Source organism: Schistocerca gregaria, chromosome X, assembly GCF_023897955.1.
Source record: "Schistocerca gregaria isolate iqSchGreg1 chromosome X, iqSchGreg1.2, whole genome shotgun sequence".
Classification (NCBI taxonomy): Eukaryota; Metazoa; Arthropoda; class Insecta; order Orthoptera; family Acrididae; genus Schistocerca; species Schistocerca gregaria.
In genome coordinates, this window is record NC_064931.1 from 679,696,432 (window position 1) to 679,719,325 (window position 22,894).

At 39.7% G+C, this 22,894-nt stretch overlaps 1 protein-coding gene across 4 annotated transcripts in view; it reads right to left on the reverse strand.

Annotated features, from left to right (window-relative positions):
* Nucleotides 1-22,894, reverse strand: part of LOC126297745 (cullin-1-like) — a 217,096-nt gene that overhangs the window by 183,515 nt on the left and 10,687 nt on the right. For 3 of the 4 annotated variants that reach the window (XR_007552574.1, XM_049988905.1, XM_049988906.1), the window contains exon 2: nt 12,973-13,035. Coding sequence is in view for 2 of the 4 variants with exons in the window: in XM_049988905.1 (XP_049844862.1) it covers nt 12,973-13,003 (31 nt within the window). In the remaining 2 variants the exon portion in view is untranslated. Of the gene's footprint in view, nt 1-10,390; nt 10,458-12,972; nt 13,036-22,894 lie in introns of those variants that run through there. The other variant, XM_049988907.1, reaches the window with a different exon arrangement.

Consider the following 22,894-nt stretch of genomic DNA (forward strand, 5'->3'; position numbering starts at 1 on the left):
TAAGTATTACATAATTAATTGCTTCAGTAGTTTGCAAAAAATGTGTGTCTGATAGCCCCAGATGCAAATATCAATAAGTGCCAGACAGTAAATGAGAAGGATAAAGCTTGCCCTAAACATATTCGGGTGCACCATAAATAAAGCAGGGCTATTTGAATTAGTACGGAACTATTTTTCATGGCATATCAGATTTCTGTTTGCCTTTAAGTGCATCACCACACTGTGATTTGTTCAAGCAGTCTATTACAGACGTGGAGAATAAATATGTATGTTGATTCAATTATGTCCTATTTCAAAGGCAATCATCACTAATTGAACATATTTGGTAATTAAATAAGTTTTTATCAACAGCCTCATTTCTTTCATTAGCTGCCCTCAAATATAACTTGCTCTGGTGGAGTGCTAGAACATGGCTCTAGTACACTGCATATGAACTGGCTATTTGTCACAATGTAAGACTGCAGTCACAGCGGCACCGATATTGGTGGAATCTGTCAATGATAGACAACAGCCGAAGAAGCCCAATCTTTCAAATCAGTGAGCCACAATGTGCACGGTCACACTACAGCTGACTCATCAACCGAACATGCAGACTTTGGATGACAATCAGTGAAATTCAAATAAATTTGTTTTCTTTGGTCAAACCGACCAACTTTCTCACACACAAAATATGGAATGTGAGAAACTGATAAATTTAGTCCAAGACAATGTGAGTTTGTAGTACCCTGAGGATGAAAATATCATAATCAGGATACAGTTCAGTATCTATGGACTGAAGTCGCAGGTTTACTGGAACCACAAGCAAGCAAAATCTTTATCAGAAATTTCAAGTGTAAACTATAAACCTCAAAAAGTAATTTGTTCAAGTGAGGAGGATGGCTTACTTATGCTTATAGCTGTTGTAGTGGATATTTTTTGGGTTGTGGTATGTTGACAATAGCTGTCTACAAATTATTATAGCTTACTGGCATTTTTATGCCAGTGTGGTGTGATTCTGTTATATTAAGTGGTTCACAAATGTGGTGTATGGTATGTGCTATATTTCCACTTTTCAGTGCTTTAGAAATACAGAGTATCTTAGGTTCAACTTTATGCTTGTCTTACATGTGTGTGCTTAATGGCATTCATTGAAGGTTAATTGACACATATCTACACAACTTTAAATAAATACAGTAAAACATCATGTTTTAATCTTGCTTATTAACCCTTTCAGACCTGAATTTTTTTTCTGGAGGAAGGAAAATTTTTAAATATGTGGTAAAGCTCTTATGTAATTTTTAATGATTAGAGATGCAATATTTATACAAAACATGTACTCATTTTCAAAACATACTTTGTACATTTGACTTGATTTTATGGACTAAAATAAGTAATTATGAAATATTCTCTGTTGTAATAAATAGTAAAATGATCATTCAATAATTACCATGCAAAATAAAAACAACCACCTCATCCAAGTATTCTGGTGGTCACAAGCTGCTGCATACTGCTACACTGGCTTGACGATATTTTCATAGTGATATGCAACAGCTAGCAGCAGTTGCACATGTTGAAAAGGTTGAACATACACAAAATGTCTACCTCAGGTTTCCATTGGGAAAAAATACTTCCCTAAGACAAAGTAAAAGTTAATCTACAAAATTTTAGCCAAGGGGTCTGAAAGGGTTAACGTCACCACAAATCATCTCAATATGGAACAGAACATTTCTCCCATCAGTTTATTTTCTTATTCCAGTAAGCGCTAATGCGCTGCTTCCTGGACTTGGGTAGGTGCGCTGGCCCCAGATCGAATCCACCCGGCAGATTAACCACGGAGGCTGGAGTGCCAGCTAGCCTGGATGTGGTTTTTAGGCAGTTTTCCACATCCCCCTAGGTTAATACCGGGCTGGTCCCCACATTCCGCCTCAGTTACATGGCTCGCAGACATCGGCACACATTCACACCATTCCATGGATTACACTAGACGCAGACAGTTGGGGGTACAATAATTCCGTCCCAGGAGGTATGGGGTGGCGGCAGGAAGGGCATCCAGCCAGCCCGTAAATTAACCTTGCCAAATACGATTAATCATGGTGACCCTGCATCACTGTGGGACAAAGGCACACGCAAAAGAAAGAAAGAAAAGAATTCCAGTAACTGAGGACAGAGTGTACAGTACTCACCACATTCTTTTTGCAACAGATATAGGTCATTCACATGCATTTGGCAGCATTTTAATAGCAAAAACCACAATTCACCACTCTTCTCCACACATAGAGGTGTCCTGATATCCACCCCACCCTAAGAAGTTAAATTCTAACCTGTTTTGTACATAGAGTAGAGTCAAACCTAATCAATGTGTATACGTTGACAAGAAAACAAAATTTCTGAATTTTTCCTGTTTAAAAATACACTTTCTCAGGTGAAACACACTTTTTCTTTGGTGGAAGTACATTAAAAGGAAATTTACTTTGAAATTAAAACTTCTCAAACCACCACTCCCAATATTTTTCTGTGACCTGTCAGAAATGTAAACAGTTGTGACATCATGATCACCGAAATGAGGCCCACAAGAAAGACGCATCAAAAGCAGTTTCTTGTTATGAAGCATTGCATAGTCTTTGACACATTTTGCTGTCAACAGACACTCGTGTGTGCACCATGTTTTGTTGTTGTAAATGGCACATTTTCTTTGCAACTATAGTTTTATTTTGATGTTATTCTCTTATTGCTGCAGTATTATTCTGCAGTAGTGGGATAAAGTAAAATTCTTTGTTAGAATATCAGTTCTTACCAGTCAAAACTACAAAAATTTAAATGGAAACTGAAACAATGTAAATTTCCCAGGGTTCTAAAAAATTCCCAGGCTTTTCCTGGATTTCTCCTGGAAGAAAAACTTCCTCGGTTCTTCCCGGATTTTCCAGCTTTCCAGTTTCGCGGGTAGTATACGCCTGCTAACCTAACCTCCATGCCCCCATTGATGGAGATCAGACACACAGAGACCACACTGTTGGTCAATGTTTTGGGTGACCTATGGCAATGGCGCCACTGCATAGGCAGCCTAAGCACCCAAGTGTTATTCCACATACTAAATGACAAGGCCAGTGTAGATATCACAAGAAATGGGTGAACATAAATCTACAGCAGGTAATTACTTATCATAATACATGTTGTTTGCAGTGAGATATGGACTACAAGAAGTAATACTTTGAAGTCCCAAGAATTCGAAGGAAAGAACTGCAGTGCTTGACACAAGTTGTGTTCTTATCTGGAAAGAAAAGATGATGTTCTCTCATTCACTCACTTGTACCACGTGTACCGGTATGAAACAAGCGTTTTTTTTTGTTTTTTTTTGTGAAAATGAAACACTGATTTTGAATTGAAAAGTAAAAACATTTTATTCAAAGTACTGACCATTGCTTTCTATACATTTTGACCATCTTTCTGGCAATTTGTGGACACCACGCCAATAGAAATATTCGTTTTTTGAAGCAAACCAGTCAGACACCCAATTTTCGACTTCTCCATAGGAATCAAAGTGTTCCTCAGCCAATGCGTGTCCCATTGATGAAAACAAATGGTAGTTGGAGGGACCAAGTCTGTTGAATACGGCGGGTGGGCTAGCAGCTCCCAGCCAAGTGTTTTGATTGTATCCTGAACCAGTTTTGCTTTGTGTGCAGGTGCATTGTCATGTAAAAAAATTACTTTGCCATGTCTTGTGGCCCATTCTGGTTTTTTTTCGATCAACGCATAGTTCAAATTGATCATTTGTTGTCTGTAGCAATTAGTATTCACAGTTTCACCACATTTTAGAAGCTCATGATACACCTCACTTTTCTGATCCCACCAAACACAGAGCATTGTCTTCTTGCTGAATCGATCTGGTTTTGTAGTCGATGTTGATGGTTGTCCTGGATTAACCCATGAGTTTTCCCATTTAGGATTCTTAAAATAAATCCATTTTTCATTGCCAGTAACAATTTTATGTAAAATTGATTTTCTTTCGTGTCTTTGAAGCAAAATTTGACAAATGGTTTTTCGGTTTTCCATCTGTCTTGCATTCAACTCATGTGGCACCCATTTTCCACACTTTTGGATCTTTCCCATAGCTTTCAAACGGTCAGAAATTGTTTGTTGTGCAACATTTAGCATTGCTGCCATTTGCTTCTCACTCAAAGTATCATCTTCATCCAATATTGCTTGCAATATTTCACAACAAATGTTCCCTATCGACACATTTGTATCTTAACATTCATTTCATACCAGTACACCTGGCACAGTTAAACATGGTGCACAATAAGTTCAGTGTAGAAGAAAGTACATATGCAGCTCGTTGTGCCCAGTGTGGATCAAATAAATATGTACTGTCAGGCACAAGTTACCGAATAACTAACTGTAAGAGAAACAGCAACACAATGCAATTGCTATGTAGGAAGCTGAAAAGCTTTTAGCAGAAAGGACAAAAAAGAACAAAATGAAAGGAAACTAGGTAAACAGGAAACCCTGGCAACATATATCCCCAGAAATATGCACAAATATTATCCTATGCTTACTAAGTTTGAACCTCACCCACCAACGTAGCCACTTTAAGAAACTATCACCCTGAAATTATAATGTAATCACAAGATCTCAATTATGTGCTTAAAAGTAAAGGCAATCTACCATGAGAGCTTCATATGTATGACAGTATTACTTTTTTGCTATAATGCCAGCAATTCCATAAAAATTGTTCAAAATCATCTGCTAAAAGCCGCACAACTTACAAACCACAACATTCAGTAGATCAATTCAGCATGTACACCTAAGATGGGAAAACATCCTTACCAAGTAAGCTGTGTCAACTGGCTTTACTAATTCTCTAACAAGCACCAAATCATCAGGAATATAAATGCCCAAAGAAATCACAGAATATGTAGAGGTGCAGGACAGCATATCATGAGTTGACTAATTTATTTTTCTTTGTCATACTTATTAACAAAGAAGAATTTATTTCATATTATTAAAGATATAATAAAACTGAGTAATAGCCCACTCAAATGTACCAAAACAAGACCTAACACAATTAACTGTGGAAAAAAGATGGCCCATTGCGAAACATCTAGTATAAGTATCTTTTGGGACGTCTATTTTGCCTAATGCAAGGACAAATGAGCTATAAGAGTGACCTGATTTCAACTCCCTGTTGTGAAAAGGAGGTCACTGAGAAATCTTATATTCCCATACAAAGAAAGCCTTCAAAGGGCTGTGTATTCGTGCCTCACACTATGCATTGGTGCAGTTTCCCCCAAAACCATCGCAAAACCACCATTATAATAAAGTTTCGAAGAACTGTTTGGAGCCTACACAAAGCTTAGCTGTACTACTGTAAATCTACAGCACATCACCAAAAATCATAATAAATTAAAATAAGGTATCTTAGGATAACATAGCACTACTTTTTACAGCCTGCAGGAAGTGACACAAACAAGCAGTCTGTTGACTAGTACTAACTTTGATGACAACTGAATGACTGACAGAAATATTGCACCATAGCGTTTGTTTTTAAGTAGAAGCTAATTGCAAAGTTCAACAAGCTTTCAAAGAGGATGAACTGAGGACTTTATAACAGCTTCACTACAGTATCACATCGACCTATCTGATTCACATGCGATTGGCCAAACATAGCATTCCTTAAATTCACCGAACCCCCTCCTCCACGGAGATGATTCCTTGTGATTTTCGGCTATTAGTGAAGCTGAAAAATGCTATGATAGCCAATAAAGATACCATGCAAAATGTGATGATGCAGGTGAACATTATTCCAGGAAAGACATGCCAAAAGTACCAACAATTATGGGAGTTATGGGAAATGTGTGTGGAATAGCAACAAAACTACTTAAATCGGAATTATAGGTCCAAACCTCCCAATGAATAAATGTTTTATCAAAGGTTTGTATTCTGAATGACTTCTCAATTTACATCACATTTCAATTAAATACCAGGCAAAGACAATGGGGAGACCAACATCTCGTGCCACAGGTGTGAAAAACAGGCTTTGTATTCAGTGACAACATAGGCAAAAAAGTCTGAGAAAGTGATAAATTCTATCAGAGGAATTAAAGTCCGGATAAAAAAAGAAAAATGCTTCATTAAAATTTGAGTAGCAAATTTAGTTGCTATGGTAATGGGATATGGCAATTTACTGGTTTTAATCAATACCTGTAGGACTTATAGACCATAGCAGCTTGGAAGATTGTGCTCCAGAACAATGCATTGCCACAGATTTTTAGCAATGTCCTGGACTGAATTTGGAGAAACTTCCATGGTAGCAAGCCAGCTACTTATACCAAGTGCCATGCAGACTCAACATATTGGGAGAACAGTGGGAATTTTAAGTGACGTATGAATAAACTGGCTTACAAACATAAAAGATAGCAATGTTGAAGATCCCGTGCCATAATTCATGCTCATATTGTGTAAGCAAGGAGATGTATAAAAATGGAAAGGCACTATGCTAATGGAGATTTTGTACCACTTGTTTCAGAAACAATACCCAATTTGCTTGTCAACCGTTACTAATAGCCCATATAATTCAATACACAGGAACTAATATTTCAGAGGTGCTGTGGCTCTGCCAGATGCAGCCCACACTGTTAGACTTCACAGGGTGTGGTTAGAGACACTGAACCTATAAGCTAACTACAGTCCAAACTAAACTTTAATTATATCAGTTAGATATCATGTACTGTGTTAGGTTACTCAGGTTCAGAGGTTTTATGTCAGTGTCACACCTCTGCATGCAAAAGCCAAATATCTTTCAATGTACATTATTTTAATGAACAATTGCTCATGTCTCTTATGTGTTGCAGCAAAGTTATTCTGTTTTAGATATATTGCCCAGTAAGTGTGAAAGTAGGCCACTTTCCTACACCCACAGAATTCTGTAGCAGGGGGTTTTCTTCCCAATACCTGTATATCGGGCACGTAATTTAATGGTGGATACTGGATGTAAGTGCTTTCCATAATGCGTCAGTGATTTTAGTTGTTTTTGCTTCTGTGACTTTGTACTGGATGTAATGGGTGGTTTGTGGAGAATGGCTCATTAGCTGTTCTGAAACCTATGACATACTTGGCAGAGAGTATAGTTATTCTCTATTTTGGAGACTTCATAACTAGGCCTCAAGGACAACTGGAAGTAAAGTATCATTGTGTTAGGTATACACTACAGTGCTCAAGCAGAAAGAAAATAGCAAGAGAGATCAAGAGTAAGCTCTGTGTAAACCATGATGATATCATGTAATGGAAAATAAAATGAGTACACAATAACGAAGTCAAGGTTCTGGAAAAGCCATCAATTTGTTTAATTTTTTAAAAAGTTTCAGAGCCCTTCATGCATCAACTCCAATGAAAATATTGTTCACAGAGTAACAGGTATATTAGAGCAGAAAGGCACCATCAGAAACTTAATGTGTTACATTATAAAAGAACACAGAGCCCCACAATAAAAGCTTTAACCATTCGTATTTTGCATTCTCAGTGATCTTAGTTGTACCAGCATTAAGCTCTGGTCTAAGGCATGTTTCTGTGCTTAATGTTCCATCCCATAATTCTGGAGACATCCTTGAAGGCTATAAAGACTTCATTAGCAGATTTCTGAAATTCAGCTTGCTGAGCTTGTCTGATTTTGAAAAGCTACTAACCAAGTTTTTATAGCCTCCAAAGATGTCTGCAGCATTAGAAGACAAAATGTTAGGCACATGGCCTCAACCACAGTCTCAAAGTTCTCTCAACGTCTTCATCAGAAGCGTAATGATGTCCCTGCAGATCATCTCATTATTGGGAACAGATGGAAGTAAGACGGTGCTAAATCTGTACTGTATGGAGGATGCCATATGGTAGTGAAATTCAGCTGCTGAAGTTCTGCTGTGGTGGCATGTGAAGTGTGTGGTTTGCCAATGTCATACTGCAGGAAAACATTTCCCTTTTCCTTTTGGACCTTTTTTATCCATCGTTTTGGAGTTATCCAAGTGATACGACGATCATCCTTAATCAATCTGCCAACATTTTGCTTGTGAAACACAGTGGTTGCTGTCACAGAAAGTCCAACTCTGTTTGTCACGCAGGTCAGATGTTTCCGCCTAAACATCTTACTCATCTTACTCATCCAATGACGCACAGCCCTCACATCAATACAATCACCATAAACTGCTTTCATTCTCTGCTGAATCTATCTTGGGTTGACATCTTCTGCTATCAAGAATTCAATTACTGCACATTGCTTAAATCGCATTGACCGACCGTCTGCACAAGGTTCCATACTTTACATTGTAACAACACAACTGTTCATTGCTAAGGCTTCCTGCCAACTGGAGCTGTAGCAAAGTACCTGCCAAATATCAAAGCTGCCAACTGTTGAATATTTATGAAGGTGGAAGGCATTACTTTTCAGTCAACCCTCATAGTTGCAAGTGACAAAATTATGTCATTGCTCATGTTATGTCCCTGGTCAAACAAATTTATTGTCCACTGATCTGCAACCCAGTGAATGTATCATGTCTTTGCCTAACTCTTTTGCTCTTCAACACTCTCGTAAATGGTGTGGTGCAGCTCAAATGTTCAGTTCTAACATGTGTTATCTGAAAGAAAACTAGGTCTTCAGAGGATAGCAAGTTACTGAAACTCGAAACAACATACATTTGTCCCTCAGTACAGGGTGATTTTCCTTACTCTTCCTAGGAAAAGATGGGCATTTAAGACGTACAGAGGGCTCCATGTGTAGGTTTCATGTACAACTATATCACAGTGCTAATGTGATCAGTCTGTAAAGTACCAGTAGTAACCTTATAGTTCAAAACAGCAATGACCTTTCAGTATCACTTGCTGTTGTCCTTGATAAACATCCATTTTGGAAGGGAGTAAGTTCAGCAATAAATGGTCAGATTAAAAGATGTGGCGGGAAAGTACCTCCAGACCTTTTTACCTATCCCTGTGTTGGAAACATTTATTTTATTCCTGAATGCAAGAACTGTACTTTCTACAGGCACCTTGATCTTTGCACATTATGTTTCTATTTACAGTGATTGAAATAATGTAGGACATACAATGTGATTTTCAGATGGAGAAAGTGCTCACAAAAAATCAGTATGTTGACTGAATATAAAGGCAGAAATCTTGTCAGGACCTCTTCTGAACATTGGCTCTGGTCACCCTGTCATCGCCTAATTTCTTTATAATTTCTTGGAAGCAAGTTGCTTGATATTCTTGTAAGTTACAACTCCTTTCTTGTAATTAAAGTTAGTGTGTAAGTCTGTTATAATCCTGTTTCAGTGAGATTAAGCTTAAGAAGTTGCCAAAATGGCTACTTGTATACTTTACTTGTTCACAGAATTTGTAATTAACATAGAAAATTGTTTATGCTGTGATACCACTTCATTGTTCTTTGTACTCTAAGGTGCCCACTACTGTGCTGGTTCGATTTTCAGCATACCTACATTTCCAACAGAAAATTATGATGTGAATAATGAACCTCAGATTTTCAGATCTATGTAATAGAACATATTTAATGTGACTTGGTTGTGGACAGTGTCCTGGATGTTGCAGACTAAAAATTATTTAGCCTCAACAACCCTACGTTTCTCCACAATATGTTGCTTCCTTTGTTAAGGTTTTTTTTATTATTTTTTCCTCTCTCTACAGCTTTTGCACCGATGAAAAATGCACAATGCTCCATGATGAAGCTAAAGGACTGACACTTCATCACATATAATTCTCACAGTACAACGTCTACTGTGAAATTTGTCAATGCCAAGCTTAATATCTCTGAGTCTCTGAAGTTCTTTAATCATAACCAAGTTCCCTGGGGCATCTAAAGTAATTATTTACTTCCACACCCACTCTTAAACAATGGATTTCAGAAAAGAAAGCTACACACAACCCTCGTCTAATGTAAGCTAACTAGTGCAGCTCGCTGCTTGAAATATTCACTGAAACGCTAGCAATTATAATGGCACGGCTATGATGAGCCTGCAAAACAGAGCAAAATACTCACTGCACAAACAGTTAGGAAAAAGCTTACACCATCATTAATTCTGTAAGGAAATCAATAAAATTTAAGTGCACAAATGGTTATGCTGCAAAGTTAACATGGTGATACAAAACAATGCCAACATACTTCTGATGCAACACACAATGTAAAAATGATAATGTACAGCATATCAAACAACATTTGAACGTTATGTCACTGCAAGCTGCAAATGTAAGTAATCCAAAAAAATCATTCAAATACCATGTAAAATTACTAAGTTATTAATGTCATAATGAGATGTCACTGCATACGCTGCAAAAGAATGTGTGTCATGTATTGCACACCGATTTTGTGAAGAAGTCCTCAGCGATAGCCAGTGCAAATATGTCTAAATTGGAACAAGCATACCTTCTATAACTGCATGGAGCAATGAAAATATTACAGCTTTCAAAACGCCACAACAGTGTGTCGGAGCCTGTAAAAATAGACAGGAAAAATTCATTGCTGTTAACAAATGAAGTAAATTAAATACAGTTACTCACTAAGATGTAATATTAGCATGAAGCCTTCAAAAATAAGTTAGGCGTGATAAAAGAAACATTAAATGTAAAAATAAGTAAACAAAAATGCAGCAATATATGACATTCTTTTGCTTTTAGATCCAGAGGTGAAACCATAGTGATTATTTGCAGAAAAGAAACTTATTTTTAGGAAGATGGACTGCAAAATGAAATGATGGAAAAGTGACAAATGTGTTTCAGGTACAGGCAGTACACACCATGAGGATGAATAACCATGGATATGCATTACAAAATATGTTGTTGGAATGAAATCTCACAGATGTAAGGAAACAAGGAGATTAGCATAATACCATCAATCTATATTATGTGTAAATTTAGCACATCTCACTCATTTACACAGGAATCCAACAATTTAAAACACATTAGATGTTATGAGACAATCTCAGAAATAAACAGCAGTCATGAATGAAAAAGGGAAATAACAGATGCTGGATGAATACATGCAATCATATGAGATAGAACATGTACTTAAGGAATCTAATGATAATTATGCCACCTGACAATACCATTCTAAGCATGTGGATAAGTTCTGTGCCTACTCAGACTACAGCAGCATCTTGAAAATTACACTACTTTACTCAATTGCTTAAGCTAAAAGCAGAAGATACATAATGTTTGGCATTAGTGTATTCATTGCATTACTTCCATGCAGAAGGGTATTCAAATTTTAAGTGGCAGTATGGCCAGCATTCACCAAGATTGATATCCAACATTACTTCAAAAGAAAACAACATATAAACTAGGCAACAAGAAACAATATTTCAACCTCTAGCAATAAGCAGTGTAAGATTTTTATTTTGAAAAAGTTGTGTTTAATGCAGTGTGCAGTACTGATTATCATCTCATTTGATAATTACAGAAAACTGCTACTATCCTGTCTAATGACTAAGAAGACAAAACAATTTGTTCTGTTAGTGTTAGCATGCGACAACAGGAGGGGGGGAGGGGGAGGGTGGGGGGGGGGGGGGGGGGGATGGGGGCTGGTGGGCACATCACCATTAAAGAAGTGAGGTGTGTTGGTTGGTTGACTTGGGGGAGTGGGACCAAACAGGTAGGTCATTGGTCCAAAAGAGGTGAGTTTTATTGTCATTTCAAACTAACAGCTGCATGCTGTACAACATCTCAGTGATGAAAATGACACCTAAGAGATGTAGTGTTAGAAAAACTTTGGAAGGAAAAAAACTGTGTCTATGTTGCTCTAGGTGGACTCAAAAGGAATGGAGTAGAAGCAACATAGTATAACAAATCAAAACAGTTACTTGTGATTGTGTAATTACCTGAACTTCAGTTCAATCTACATATAGCAGGATATGAAGAGGTAGGACTACCTAATATGAAATAGTACAGCCCTGGTCTTACACCTACATTTCAAGAAAATTTAATTTTTCAGAATACTGAACAGTCTTTCATCTCTAAATTGAATAATGGCCATAAAATTAGCAACTTCATTTTTGAAAGATAATATTATTTCACTCTGACACCCTCAAAGAACTGCAATTAAGGAATATATTAGAAAGTAGGCCGCATGAGTGCTTCAGTGCTACATGGACAGTACTTCCAGTTCTCTCTTCCTTTCACCGGGTAGTCTCTTTAATTTCTCTTTTCTGCTTAAAAACTTTTACATAGAAATAAGAATTTGTGGAGGTTTTACCCTTGGGCCACAAAAACAGTATGCACCATTTGAGTTTCCTTTTCTGTTGTATGCACTCCAAGATGAAAGTGCCCCACCCACAGTGGAAAATTATACACAAAAGTTGTAGATTTGCTGAAGGACCACTTCAATGCACTAAACAAAAAATAAATGTGTTCTTTTTTAGTGTAAACTGAAACCAGATGCTGGAACACATTGCTTAGAGATGATAAATCACTATTATATTCACAATCCACATACAAGTTGCAATAATTAATTCCTTGAGTCCAATTATGTCAACAGCAGTGCTCAAAATTTTTCTCACTTTGTCATTACAAGGTATGGAAGTACTGCACCAAAAAGCAAGCTCTGGCACAGTTCTCCTCTTACATTATTAAGTGACAAACATGAATGGCAGATTTTTATTGGGTGTTAATGTCTCTTTCCCACTGACCTGAGGTTCAAGACTTACTGAGGTTCAAGTAGTTGTTCAAAAGAGAACAGACAATGGTTTTCATGAAGGAATCATCCAGTATTTGGCTGAACGGCTTTAGAAAAACAATGCAAAACTCAAATGAGAATGATTGGATTAGATCTGAACCCAGTTCCCTTGATTTTGAGCCCACCCTCAACACAGTGACACCTCACTCACAAATAAGTGTTCTTCATAATTTCAAATAACAGTTCCATTAGAATAGTGCCCAGTGTAACTTATTTAAGGTGTACCCAAAGCTACAGTCCAAAGTACACTACAAGTAGTATTCCAGTGAGGTACTTACTGGTCCTAGGAGCTGATTTGTACTGCATCATTTTTTTTTAATCAACAGTTAAAAAGGAGACACCTGAAACAGAGAAAATAAAACTTCTTGTTTGTGACACTATTACATCATTAACCAGTGAAAATAAGTTCACACACATTCCTCGCTACTGCCCCTGTAGTTTATTTTCACCACATGAAAATATTTGTTTGAGGCAGGAAACCTTATCAGAAATTTCAATGACTTTATGACAGCTGCCCACATACACAGAGTTATTTGAGGATTTTAACATCAGTATACCATAGGCTTAGTCTTAAAGTAATTTGCTACTAGTCAATCTTTATATCATCGTTGAAGAAACAATACAGCATTAATGCAAAAGTGTACAGAGTCACAGCATGCTGTTATTGCTTTTGACATATATTATATTGTAAGTCTTCCACATTAAGAGACTAAATATATCCAAGCTGAACATAATCCCCTCCAGAATCAAATATCTTTCTGGTCTTCACAATATCCTTTTGCCTCTTTCACATACTGAACACTAGTTTCAATATCTGGTTACTCAAAAATATTAGAGATGGTTATGTGCTGCAAATCAATTAAATTATTAGAGAAGTGCTGTCCCCAGCCAAGAGAAATTAAACATGTGTTTTTTCTGAAGAAGGCTTTAGCCAAAAGCAAAAAGTGCAACAGTCTCTTCATAGCACTGTCTGCAACTCAGTGTATCATCTTAAAGGTGATTAGCACCATCGTTTTCCTGACATTGTTGATATTCCAACCTGCTCTTTCCACTGTGAAAATTCCTGACTCCAAGATCAGTGGTGGACATCTGGAGCACTTGACATCATTGGAATATTTCAGTGGAATACCAAGAAGCAAAATGAAATAGTATGAACATACAAAATCCTGTACGGCACCCAAATTAACACTCAGATTTGTAAAAAGACTCAGATTTCTTACCACTTCTGGTTATTACAAGTATAGTTAAATGATAATGTGGTTGACCTCTCTCACTCACCTATGAACCCTGTGCCTTTCAGTTGTATAATGCATGCCCATCCTTAAATACTGTCAAGTTTGCTGTAGTTACATTCTACATATTTAAACTGTAATCCAGATTAAATATTACATAATTACTGCCTTGCATCATCATTTAGTTTATTTGATGTACATTGTAAGGTATTGTACTCGGAATTATTCCTAATTTATTTGCTGACTGTAGACTGTTTCAGAAGAAATTAATCAATTAATTAATAGACCAAGATGAAACAAATCACACTCAAAGACATGCAAGCTACATTTGTATCATTCTTTACAGTGTGCAGCCAACATACATAAAAAGGTTTGCGATTGAAAAGACTTTTGGAGCAGAGTTAAAATCATTACTTGTTGAGAAGTGTTTTTACAATGTAAACGAGTCTGTTAGCTAACAGGATTACTAGGCCCACATTTATTGTTGAGTACTTTTGATTCTGTTAACTGATGGAATAACTGTACTGTGGTTGTCTTTGTGAAAGACTGTTTCAGACATTCGTTTCTGTTCCCTTTGTTTCACAGTGCAATACACCTCCATGAAGTGATATGATGCTAACCTAGTTGTGATGGATATAGTGTTCACAGGTTTTCATGTATTATCTTTTCAGCAGTGTTATATAATACGATCATGTGTTTTCACTTTTTCAGTAGTACATTCATTTTCAAGTTGTCTTTTTCATTGATTTACTTCCTTTGCATGTTGCAGTCACAATGTAGACAATGTATTTGTGATTCTCCTCTCAGTAATGTTCTGAGCGAGATGGCTATACCAGTCTTAATGTACTGGGTTGGTTGGCTGGTTGGTTGGTTTAAAAGAGGGGGAAGGGACCAAACTGCTACGTCATCGGTCCCTTGTTCTGAATAAAAAATGCCACAAGGGTGACAATAAAACAAGTGAAGCTGACAACACAAAACGGAGAGAAAGGAAAAACCACAAGAACAACGGAAGGGCAACAAACACTTAAATGGTCAAAAGGGGAGAAGAAAACCACAGAAACACAAGAAACTGGTAGAAGAGATTAAAACGACAAAACAGATTACCATGACTGGCTCACCATGAGAATAAAAAGGAGAGGCCAGCCACTCTGCAACACATTAAAAACTCCACCCTACGAGCACTAAGGTGGACGACACAGAGGGGCAAAGGACATGCACTAAAACTTAGATCAAATAACACAACACACCCTCATGAATAAAACATAAAACTAAATCAGCCAATGAGGCGTTGTCAGATAAAATTAGCAGCAACAAGTCCGGTAACAGAAGGTTTCGTCGCACGGCAGTCAAAGTGGGACAGTGCACCAGGATATGGGCCACCATCAACTGTGTGCCACATCGACACTGAGGCTAGTCTTCATGGTGCAGAGGCGCTCCGTCTCTAATGACCTCATTGTCAACGAGACGTTAAACACTAACCACCACCACCACCACCACTAGACTCATCCTAAAAGCTCCTGTCGCTAGTCAAACGCCACAGTGGTGCACTGGGTCGAGTAAATGCAATGCTGAGGGCACCGATGAACCATAAACCAGACTCCCATAGTCAAAAGTGGGCTAGAACAAGGGCTCTGTAGAGCTACAGCAGTGTAGAGCAATCTGCACCCCAGTTGGTGATGCTCAGGCAGCAGAGGGCATTGAGATGCTGCCAGAACTTCTACTTAAGCTGCCGAAGGTGAAGAAGCCAAGTCAATCGCGCGTCGAAAACCAGTCCTAAAAATCAATATGTCTCCACTTCAGTGATGGGATTGTCAGTAAGGTAAAGTTCTTGGTTTCAGATGAATGGTACGGCGTCGACAGAAGTGCATAACACACAACTTTGTAACTGAAAACTGGAAGTCATGAGCTAGAGCCCATGAATGCACCTTGTGGATGGCTCCCTGTAGGTGCCACTCAGCAACACCAGTACTGGTGGGGCAGTACAAAATGCAGAAGTTGTCTGCATACAGAGTGGGTGAGATTGACGGCCCTACAGCTGCTGCTAGACTATTAATGGCCACTAAAACTGGAGATACTCTCACTACAGAGCCCTGAGGGACACCATTCTCCTGTGTATGGGGGAAATATGGGAGGCACCAACTTGGACATAGAAAGTAGGAAGCGACAGAAAATTGTGGATAAAAATCTGGAGCAGGCCTCTAAGACCCCACTCATATAATTTGGCAAGGATATGATGTCGCTAAGTGGTGTGATTCGCTTTTCATAAATAAGAAAAAGACAGCAACAAGGTGTTGGTGTCTGGAAAAGGCTGTTCAGATGACCGACACACCATATGTTCCAGCAGCTTAAGAAGAATGTTGGTGAGGCTGATGGGCCGATAGCTATCCACATCAAGCGGGTTTTTGCCAGGTCTGAGCATTGGTATGATGGTGCTCTCTCACCAGTGCGATGGAAAGACCCCATTGCACCAGATACAGTTGGCGGTGACTAGGAGATGTCATTTGTAGTCAGATCAGAGATGTTTAATCATCTGATTGTGGATCCAATCTGGCCCAGGAGCTGTGTTGGGGCAATGTGGAAGGGCACTGAGGAGCTCCCACTCTGTAAATGGGGCATATAGTGAATGAGGACTTTACCTTCCATCCGCTGTTTGAGAGTGCGAAAGGCTGGGGGGGTAATTCTCTGAAACAGAGGCACGAGCATAGTGCTTAGCAAAGTGCTCAGTAATTGCATTTGCATTGGTAAATAACATGCCATTGATGTTAATGCCAGTAACACCTGTCGGGATCTGGTACACACAAACATGTCTGATCTTCGTCCAGACTTGGGAAGGTGACGTATGGCGCCCAATGGTTGAGACGGACCTCTCCCAACACTCCTGTTTCCGTCGTTTTGTAAGCTGGCGAATGCGGGCATGGAGTCATTTAAAAGCTATTAGGTGCCCTAGGGAAGGATGCCGTTTATGTCGCTGTAGAGTTAGCCGACACTCTTTAATGGCCTCAGAAATTTCCAGTGACCACCAAGGTACTGACTTTCGCCAGGGGCACCCTAAAGAACAAGAGATTGTGTTCTCTGCTGCAGAAATGATCATTCTAGCAAGCTGCTAAACTACCACATTGATGGTACCTTGTGGGGGAGATTCAACAGTGACAGCAGAGGTGAAAGCTTCCCAGTCTGCCTTGTTTAAAGCCCATCTTGGTAGACATCCGGGGGAACGGTGCTGGGGGAGTGACAGGAAGATGGGAAAGCGGTCACTACCACACAAGTCATTGTGGGCTCTCCAGTGGACAGATGGGAGAAGTCCTGGGCTGCAGATGGATAAATCAATGGCCGAGTATGTGCCACGAGCCACATTGAAATGTGTGAGGGCCCCAGTATTCAAGAGGCAGGGGTTGAGTTGAGACAGGACAGTTTCAACATCTCTACCTCAGCCAGTAAGCACAGTGCCACCCCACAAGGGGTTATGGGTGTCAAAATCTGCCAAATGTAGGAAGGGTTTGGGGAGTTGTCGAATCAGTGCAGTTAATGTGTTCAGTGGTACTGCCCCATCTGGAGGAAGATATATGTTGCAGATAGTTATTTCCTGTATCGTCCTTATCCCGACAGCCACAGCTTCAAGAGGGGTTTGAAGGGGTACAGGTTCACTGCATATTGAGTTCAGGACATAGACACAAACTCCACCTGGCACTCGATTATAGTTGCTACAATTCTTGTAATATCCCCTATAGCCATGGAAGGCAGGGGTCCACATTGCTGGGAACCAGGTTTCCTTGAGGGCAATGCAGAATGAAGCTTAACATTTGTCATAGCTCAGCCAAGTGGTGGAAAAAACTGCAGCAATTCCACTGGAGGATGACGTTATCATGAGGCTGGGAAGGCATTAAGCATGCAAGGAGGCAGGTTATGCCTAAGGGTCACCTGCTGCCACCGACTGAGTATTTGCATCCATTCCTACTGTGGATGAGGCATCAGTGAGATCCAGGTCCTCAGTGGATGCAGAGATCTCCACCTCACCAGCAGGTGCAGAATTGGTAGGGAGTGGTGGTGTTGGGGCCACCTCAGAATCCTTTTTCTCAGCAGACTTCTTTGTTTGCTTGCCCTCACTTCTCTTTAGGGGCTTGCTGGGAGGACTTATCCAAAGTAGCTTCAGGCATGGAGGAGATCGTGAAGCTCTTCATCCAGCAGATTTTGGCTTCTTTAGCCACTTCTAAGTGTCCACTCTGGCATTAGTGGAGACCTTGGGAGAGAGGGTCCCAAGAGACCCCTTCCGCACGAAGTAGGTACGAGGGTCACTCCAAAAGAAATGCACACTATTTTTTTTAATCCAGCTTTTATTCTACATGTTTGAAAGTTTTACAGTGTGTAGATACATCCTTTAGGAACAGTATTTTCATTTCTCCACATAATTCCCATCCCTCTCAACTGCCTTATGCCATCTTGGAAGCAGCGCCTGTATACCCGCAAGGTAAAATTCTGGAGCAACCTGTTGGGAGCCACTGTTTGGCAGCGTGCACAAGGGAGTCATCATCTTCACACCTTGTTCCACGAACAGAGTCTTTCAGTTTCCTAAAAAGATGATAGTCACATGGAGCCAGGTCAGGACTGTAAGGCGGGTGTTTCAGTGTTATCCATCAGAGTTTTGTGATCACTTCCATGTTTTTTGACTGACATGTGGTCGTGCATTGTCGTGCAACAGCAAAACATCCTGCTTTTGCCAATGTAGTCGAACAAGACTCAGTCGAGCTTGAAGTTTCTTCAGTGTCATCACATATGCATTAGAATTTATGGTGGTTCCACTTGGCATGACGTCAACAAGCAAGAGTCCTTCGGAATCGAAAAACACCATAGCCATAACTTTTCCAGCAGAAGGTGTGGTTTTGAATTTTTTTCCTTGGGTAAATTTGCATCATGCCACTCCGTTGACTGCCTCTTCGTCTCTGGTGAAAAATGATGGAGCCATGTTTCATCACCTGTCACAATTCTTTCAAGAAATTCATCTCCATCATTCTCATACTGTTCCAAAAGTTCGCTGCATACCGTTTTTCTTGTTTCTTTGTGAGCCACTGTCAACATCCTGGGAACCCACCTGGCACAAACCCTTTTTAACGCCAACACTTTCAGTATTCTGCAAACACTTCCTTCCCCTATCCCAACGTAGCATGACAGTTCATTCACTGTGATGTGTCTGTCAGCAGTCACCAATTCGTTAACTCTCTGGAGTGTGTGCAGTACGAGGCCTGCCCCTGTGAGGACAATCTTCAATATTGCCGTGCCTGCTTTCATCACATAACATGCTTGCCCACCAACTAACTATACTGCGATCGACAGCAGCATCTCCGTAGACCTTTCTCAACCTCTTGTGGATGTTTCCCACTGTCTCGTTTCCACAGCACAGGATTAGAATTTCAAGTGTAGCAGCCATCTTGAAGACATGCTGTGATGGCACCACTCACGGGAACGGGTTGAACTAAGTTTGAAAACAAGTGGGAAGGATGTATCTACATACTGTAAAACTTTCACATATGCAGAATGAAAAGTTTATTTTTACAAAAATAGTGTGCATTTCTTTTAAAGTGACCCTCGTACTTTGGGAGCAATGGAAGGAGATTTTTCCCCCTACCACCAAGGGGGCGGATATATTCTGGAGGCCTGGAGGGCTGGCACAGAGTGTGGTGCAACTGGTACTTGTAATGGTAAAGTAGCTGCAGCATTTGTAGATGTCAACTGAACGGACAGGTGTAATTGTTCAAATTTACGTTTAGCCTTGTGGTAAGTCAAACAGTCCAAGATCTTGTACTCCATGATTTTCCGCTCCTTTTGGAGTACTGTGCAGTCTGGTGAGTAGGGGAGTGCTGCTCTCCGCAGTTGATGCAAGTTGGAGGAGGCACACAGGGAGTTCTGGGTGCAGTGGATGCCCAGTCTCGACATGTGGCGCTCGAATTGAAGCGGGAAGACATGTGCCCGAATTTCCAGCACTTGCAGCACTGCATAGGGGGAGGGACATATGGTTTAACATCACAGCAGTAAACTACACCTTGACCTTTTCAGGCAATGAATCACCCTCAAAGGGCAGGATGAAGGCACCGGTAGCAACCCTGTTGTCTTTGGGTCCCCTGTAAATGCACCGGATGAAATGAGCACCTCGCCATTCTAGATTGGTGCGGAGCTCGTCAGCAGACTGCAAGAGGAGGTCATGATGGAAAATAATCCCCTGGCCCATGTTGAGGCTTTTATGGGGAGTGACGGAAACAGGAATATCACCCAGCCGGTCACAAGCGAGTAACGCCCGGGATTGCGCTGGGGATGCTGTCTGAATCAAGACTGCACCACTTCTCATCTTGGACAGCGCTATCACTTTCCCAAACTTATCCTCACGATGATCAACAACAAATTGAGGCTTCATAGGTAGATTAAATACAGAGGCAAATATGGCTCTTCTTTCTGTGGTCCTACATTCATCCCATGGTGTAGCGAGGGAGGGAAACGATTTAGGGTCATATCTGTCAGCATTGTACACAATCTTGCCCTTCTTAGAGAAGAGCAAGAGACTACTTAGTCCGCTTCATTGTGGGTCATCCGCCCTGATGCCACCCACTCTGATCAGGGGCTCTTCCCATGGGTGCCACCCAGACACAGCAAAGGCCACCTGGCATGGTGGCCAATGCCGGGAGTCCTGATGCCCCAGGAAGACAGGCATCTACTCCTTGGCATACGTGGGGAGTTTACAGCTCAGGCATCAGCAGTGCAATCCCTGTGTTGTCAGGAGGCTATCCATCAAATGGGTACATGACAGCCCCACCACAACATACTGGCTACCATGCTGGATATTGGGCACAGAGAAATCCAATATTGTCATGGGGGCAAACGAAGGACAGGAGACAACAGAAGAAGATGACATACCCCGGATAGTGTCCTCACCAAAATAGTTGAATTGCAGGTGGAGATGCAAAGCCATCACAAGAGGTTCAGGAGATTGAATCTAACTCATGCACCATGTAAGACATCCTTCCCCATATGGCCTGCACTTCTGTAGAATTTGGAAAGTGGGAGGTCAAACCAAAAGATGGGACCTGAACTTATAGGGCTGAAAAGTGAGAGACTCCTTTTAGTCGCCTCTTACGACAGGCAGGGATACTTCAGGCCTATTCTAGACCCGGACTCACAGGGGGCTTAATGTACTGGGACTCGTATTAAAGAGGACCAGGTTTATTGCCCACCCAGCCATCCTAACCTGGGTTTTCCATGCTTTCCCAATATTGCTAAGGTTAATGCAGGGATGGTTCCTTCAACTAGACCAGGGCTGACTTGCTGCCTTCTCCTCACCTGATCCTATCCTACTTTGTTAATTTTTTATATTTGTATAAATTATGTATAAATTATTTCCGTACTGTATCTGACATGTCTGATAGTATTGCACTAAATGGACTATGGATGAATTAATGTGAATAAATAAATAAAGTCAATAAATAATCATCTTTGAAACAGTAACATGAGAAATGGGCTTGGAACCCAAAACATAGCTCAATTAACATAAAATGTTGAGAATAACAGGTAGCAAAGCATTTTCTTATGTAATAAAGAAAAGACTGTGTGTGTATTTAAACTGAGTGAAAATGTTGACACCAGCCACAGTTACACAGACCAATGCTATACTGTTTTTTTAACACATTTTGTTACATTAATAGCTATATCTCATTGTTTTCTGGCCCTGAAACCATATCTGGATTTAGGTGGTTGTGTCACATACGGGCCTATCACAAGGTAACTTCATTATAAACTAGAAAACTTATAACACACACAGTTGGAATGAAAAGTTATTTAATTGTTCAATAAAATATAGGTTTTATTGAAGCATAGACATGAATACTCCTCTTTATCATGTAGGATTGATGTGTCCATGCCCTTATATTTGCTCTCTCATTTGTCCTAACAGCACCCAATATAACTGTGCTACTCAGAGGCCACACCAGCTAAATTTTTTTTACAATTTTTATAGTTTTGACTACAAAAACCTCACAAACATGTTCATTTTCATTGGCCAAAATGTTTGACTCTATTCACTAACTCCTGCACCAGTAAGTGACAATTCTTTCCTGGTAACTGAACATTTCATTACAGATTTTAGAGGTCCAACTGACAAACTCCAATTTTCTTATTCACATGCTTCTTCATATTTGTCAGGGTTAGATTAGATTAGATTAGTACTTGTTCAATAGATAATGAATACGACACTTCGTAATGATGTGCATCATGTCAGGTTAATAAAAGGTGTCTATACAAGATATTATATTAGACAAAATATTACATTACCCACTTACTATATCCAAAAATTCATCTAATGAGTAGAAGGAGTTGCCATTAAGAAATTCTTTTAATTTCCTTTTTAATGCTATATGGCTATCTGTCAGACTTTTGATGCTATTAGGTAAGTGAGCAAAGACTTTTGTGGCAGCATAATTTACCCCCTTCTGAGCCAAAGTTAGATTTAACCTTGAGTAGTGAAGATCACCCTTTCTCCTAGTGTTGTAGCCATGCACATTGCTATTATTTTTGAATTCGTTCGGATTGTTAGTAACAAATTTCTTAAGTGAATATATATATTGTGAGGCTACAGTGAAGATTTCTAGCTCTTTAAATAAGTGTCTGCAGGATGATCTTGGATGAGCTCCAGCAATTATTCTGATTACACGCTTTTGTGCAATGAACACTCTTTTACTCAATGATGAGTTACCCCAGAATATGATGCCATATGAAAGCAGAGAATGAAAATAGGCATGGTAAGCTAATTTACTCAGATGTATATCGCCAAAATTTGCAATGACCCTAATAACATAAGTAGCTGAACTCAAATGTTTCAGCAGATCCTCAGTGTGTTTTTTCCAGTTCAACCCCTCATCAATGCATACACCTAAAATTTTAGAATATTCTACCTTAGCTACCAATTTCTGATCGCAGTCTATATTTATTA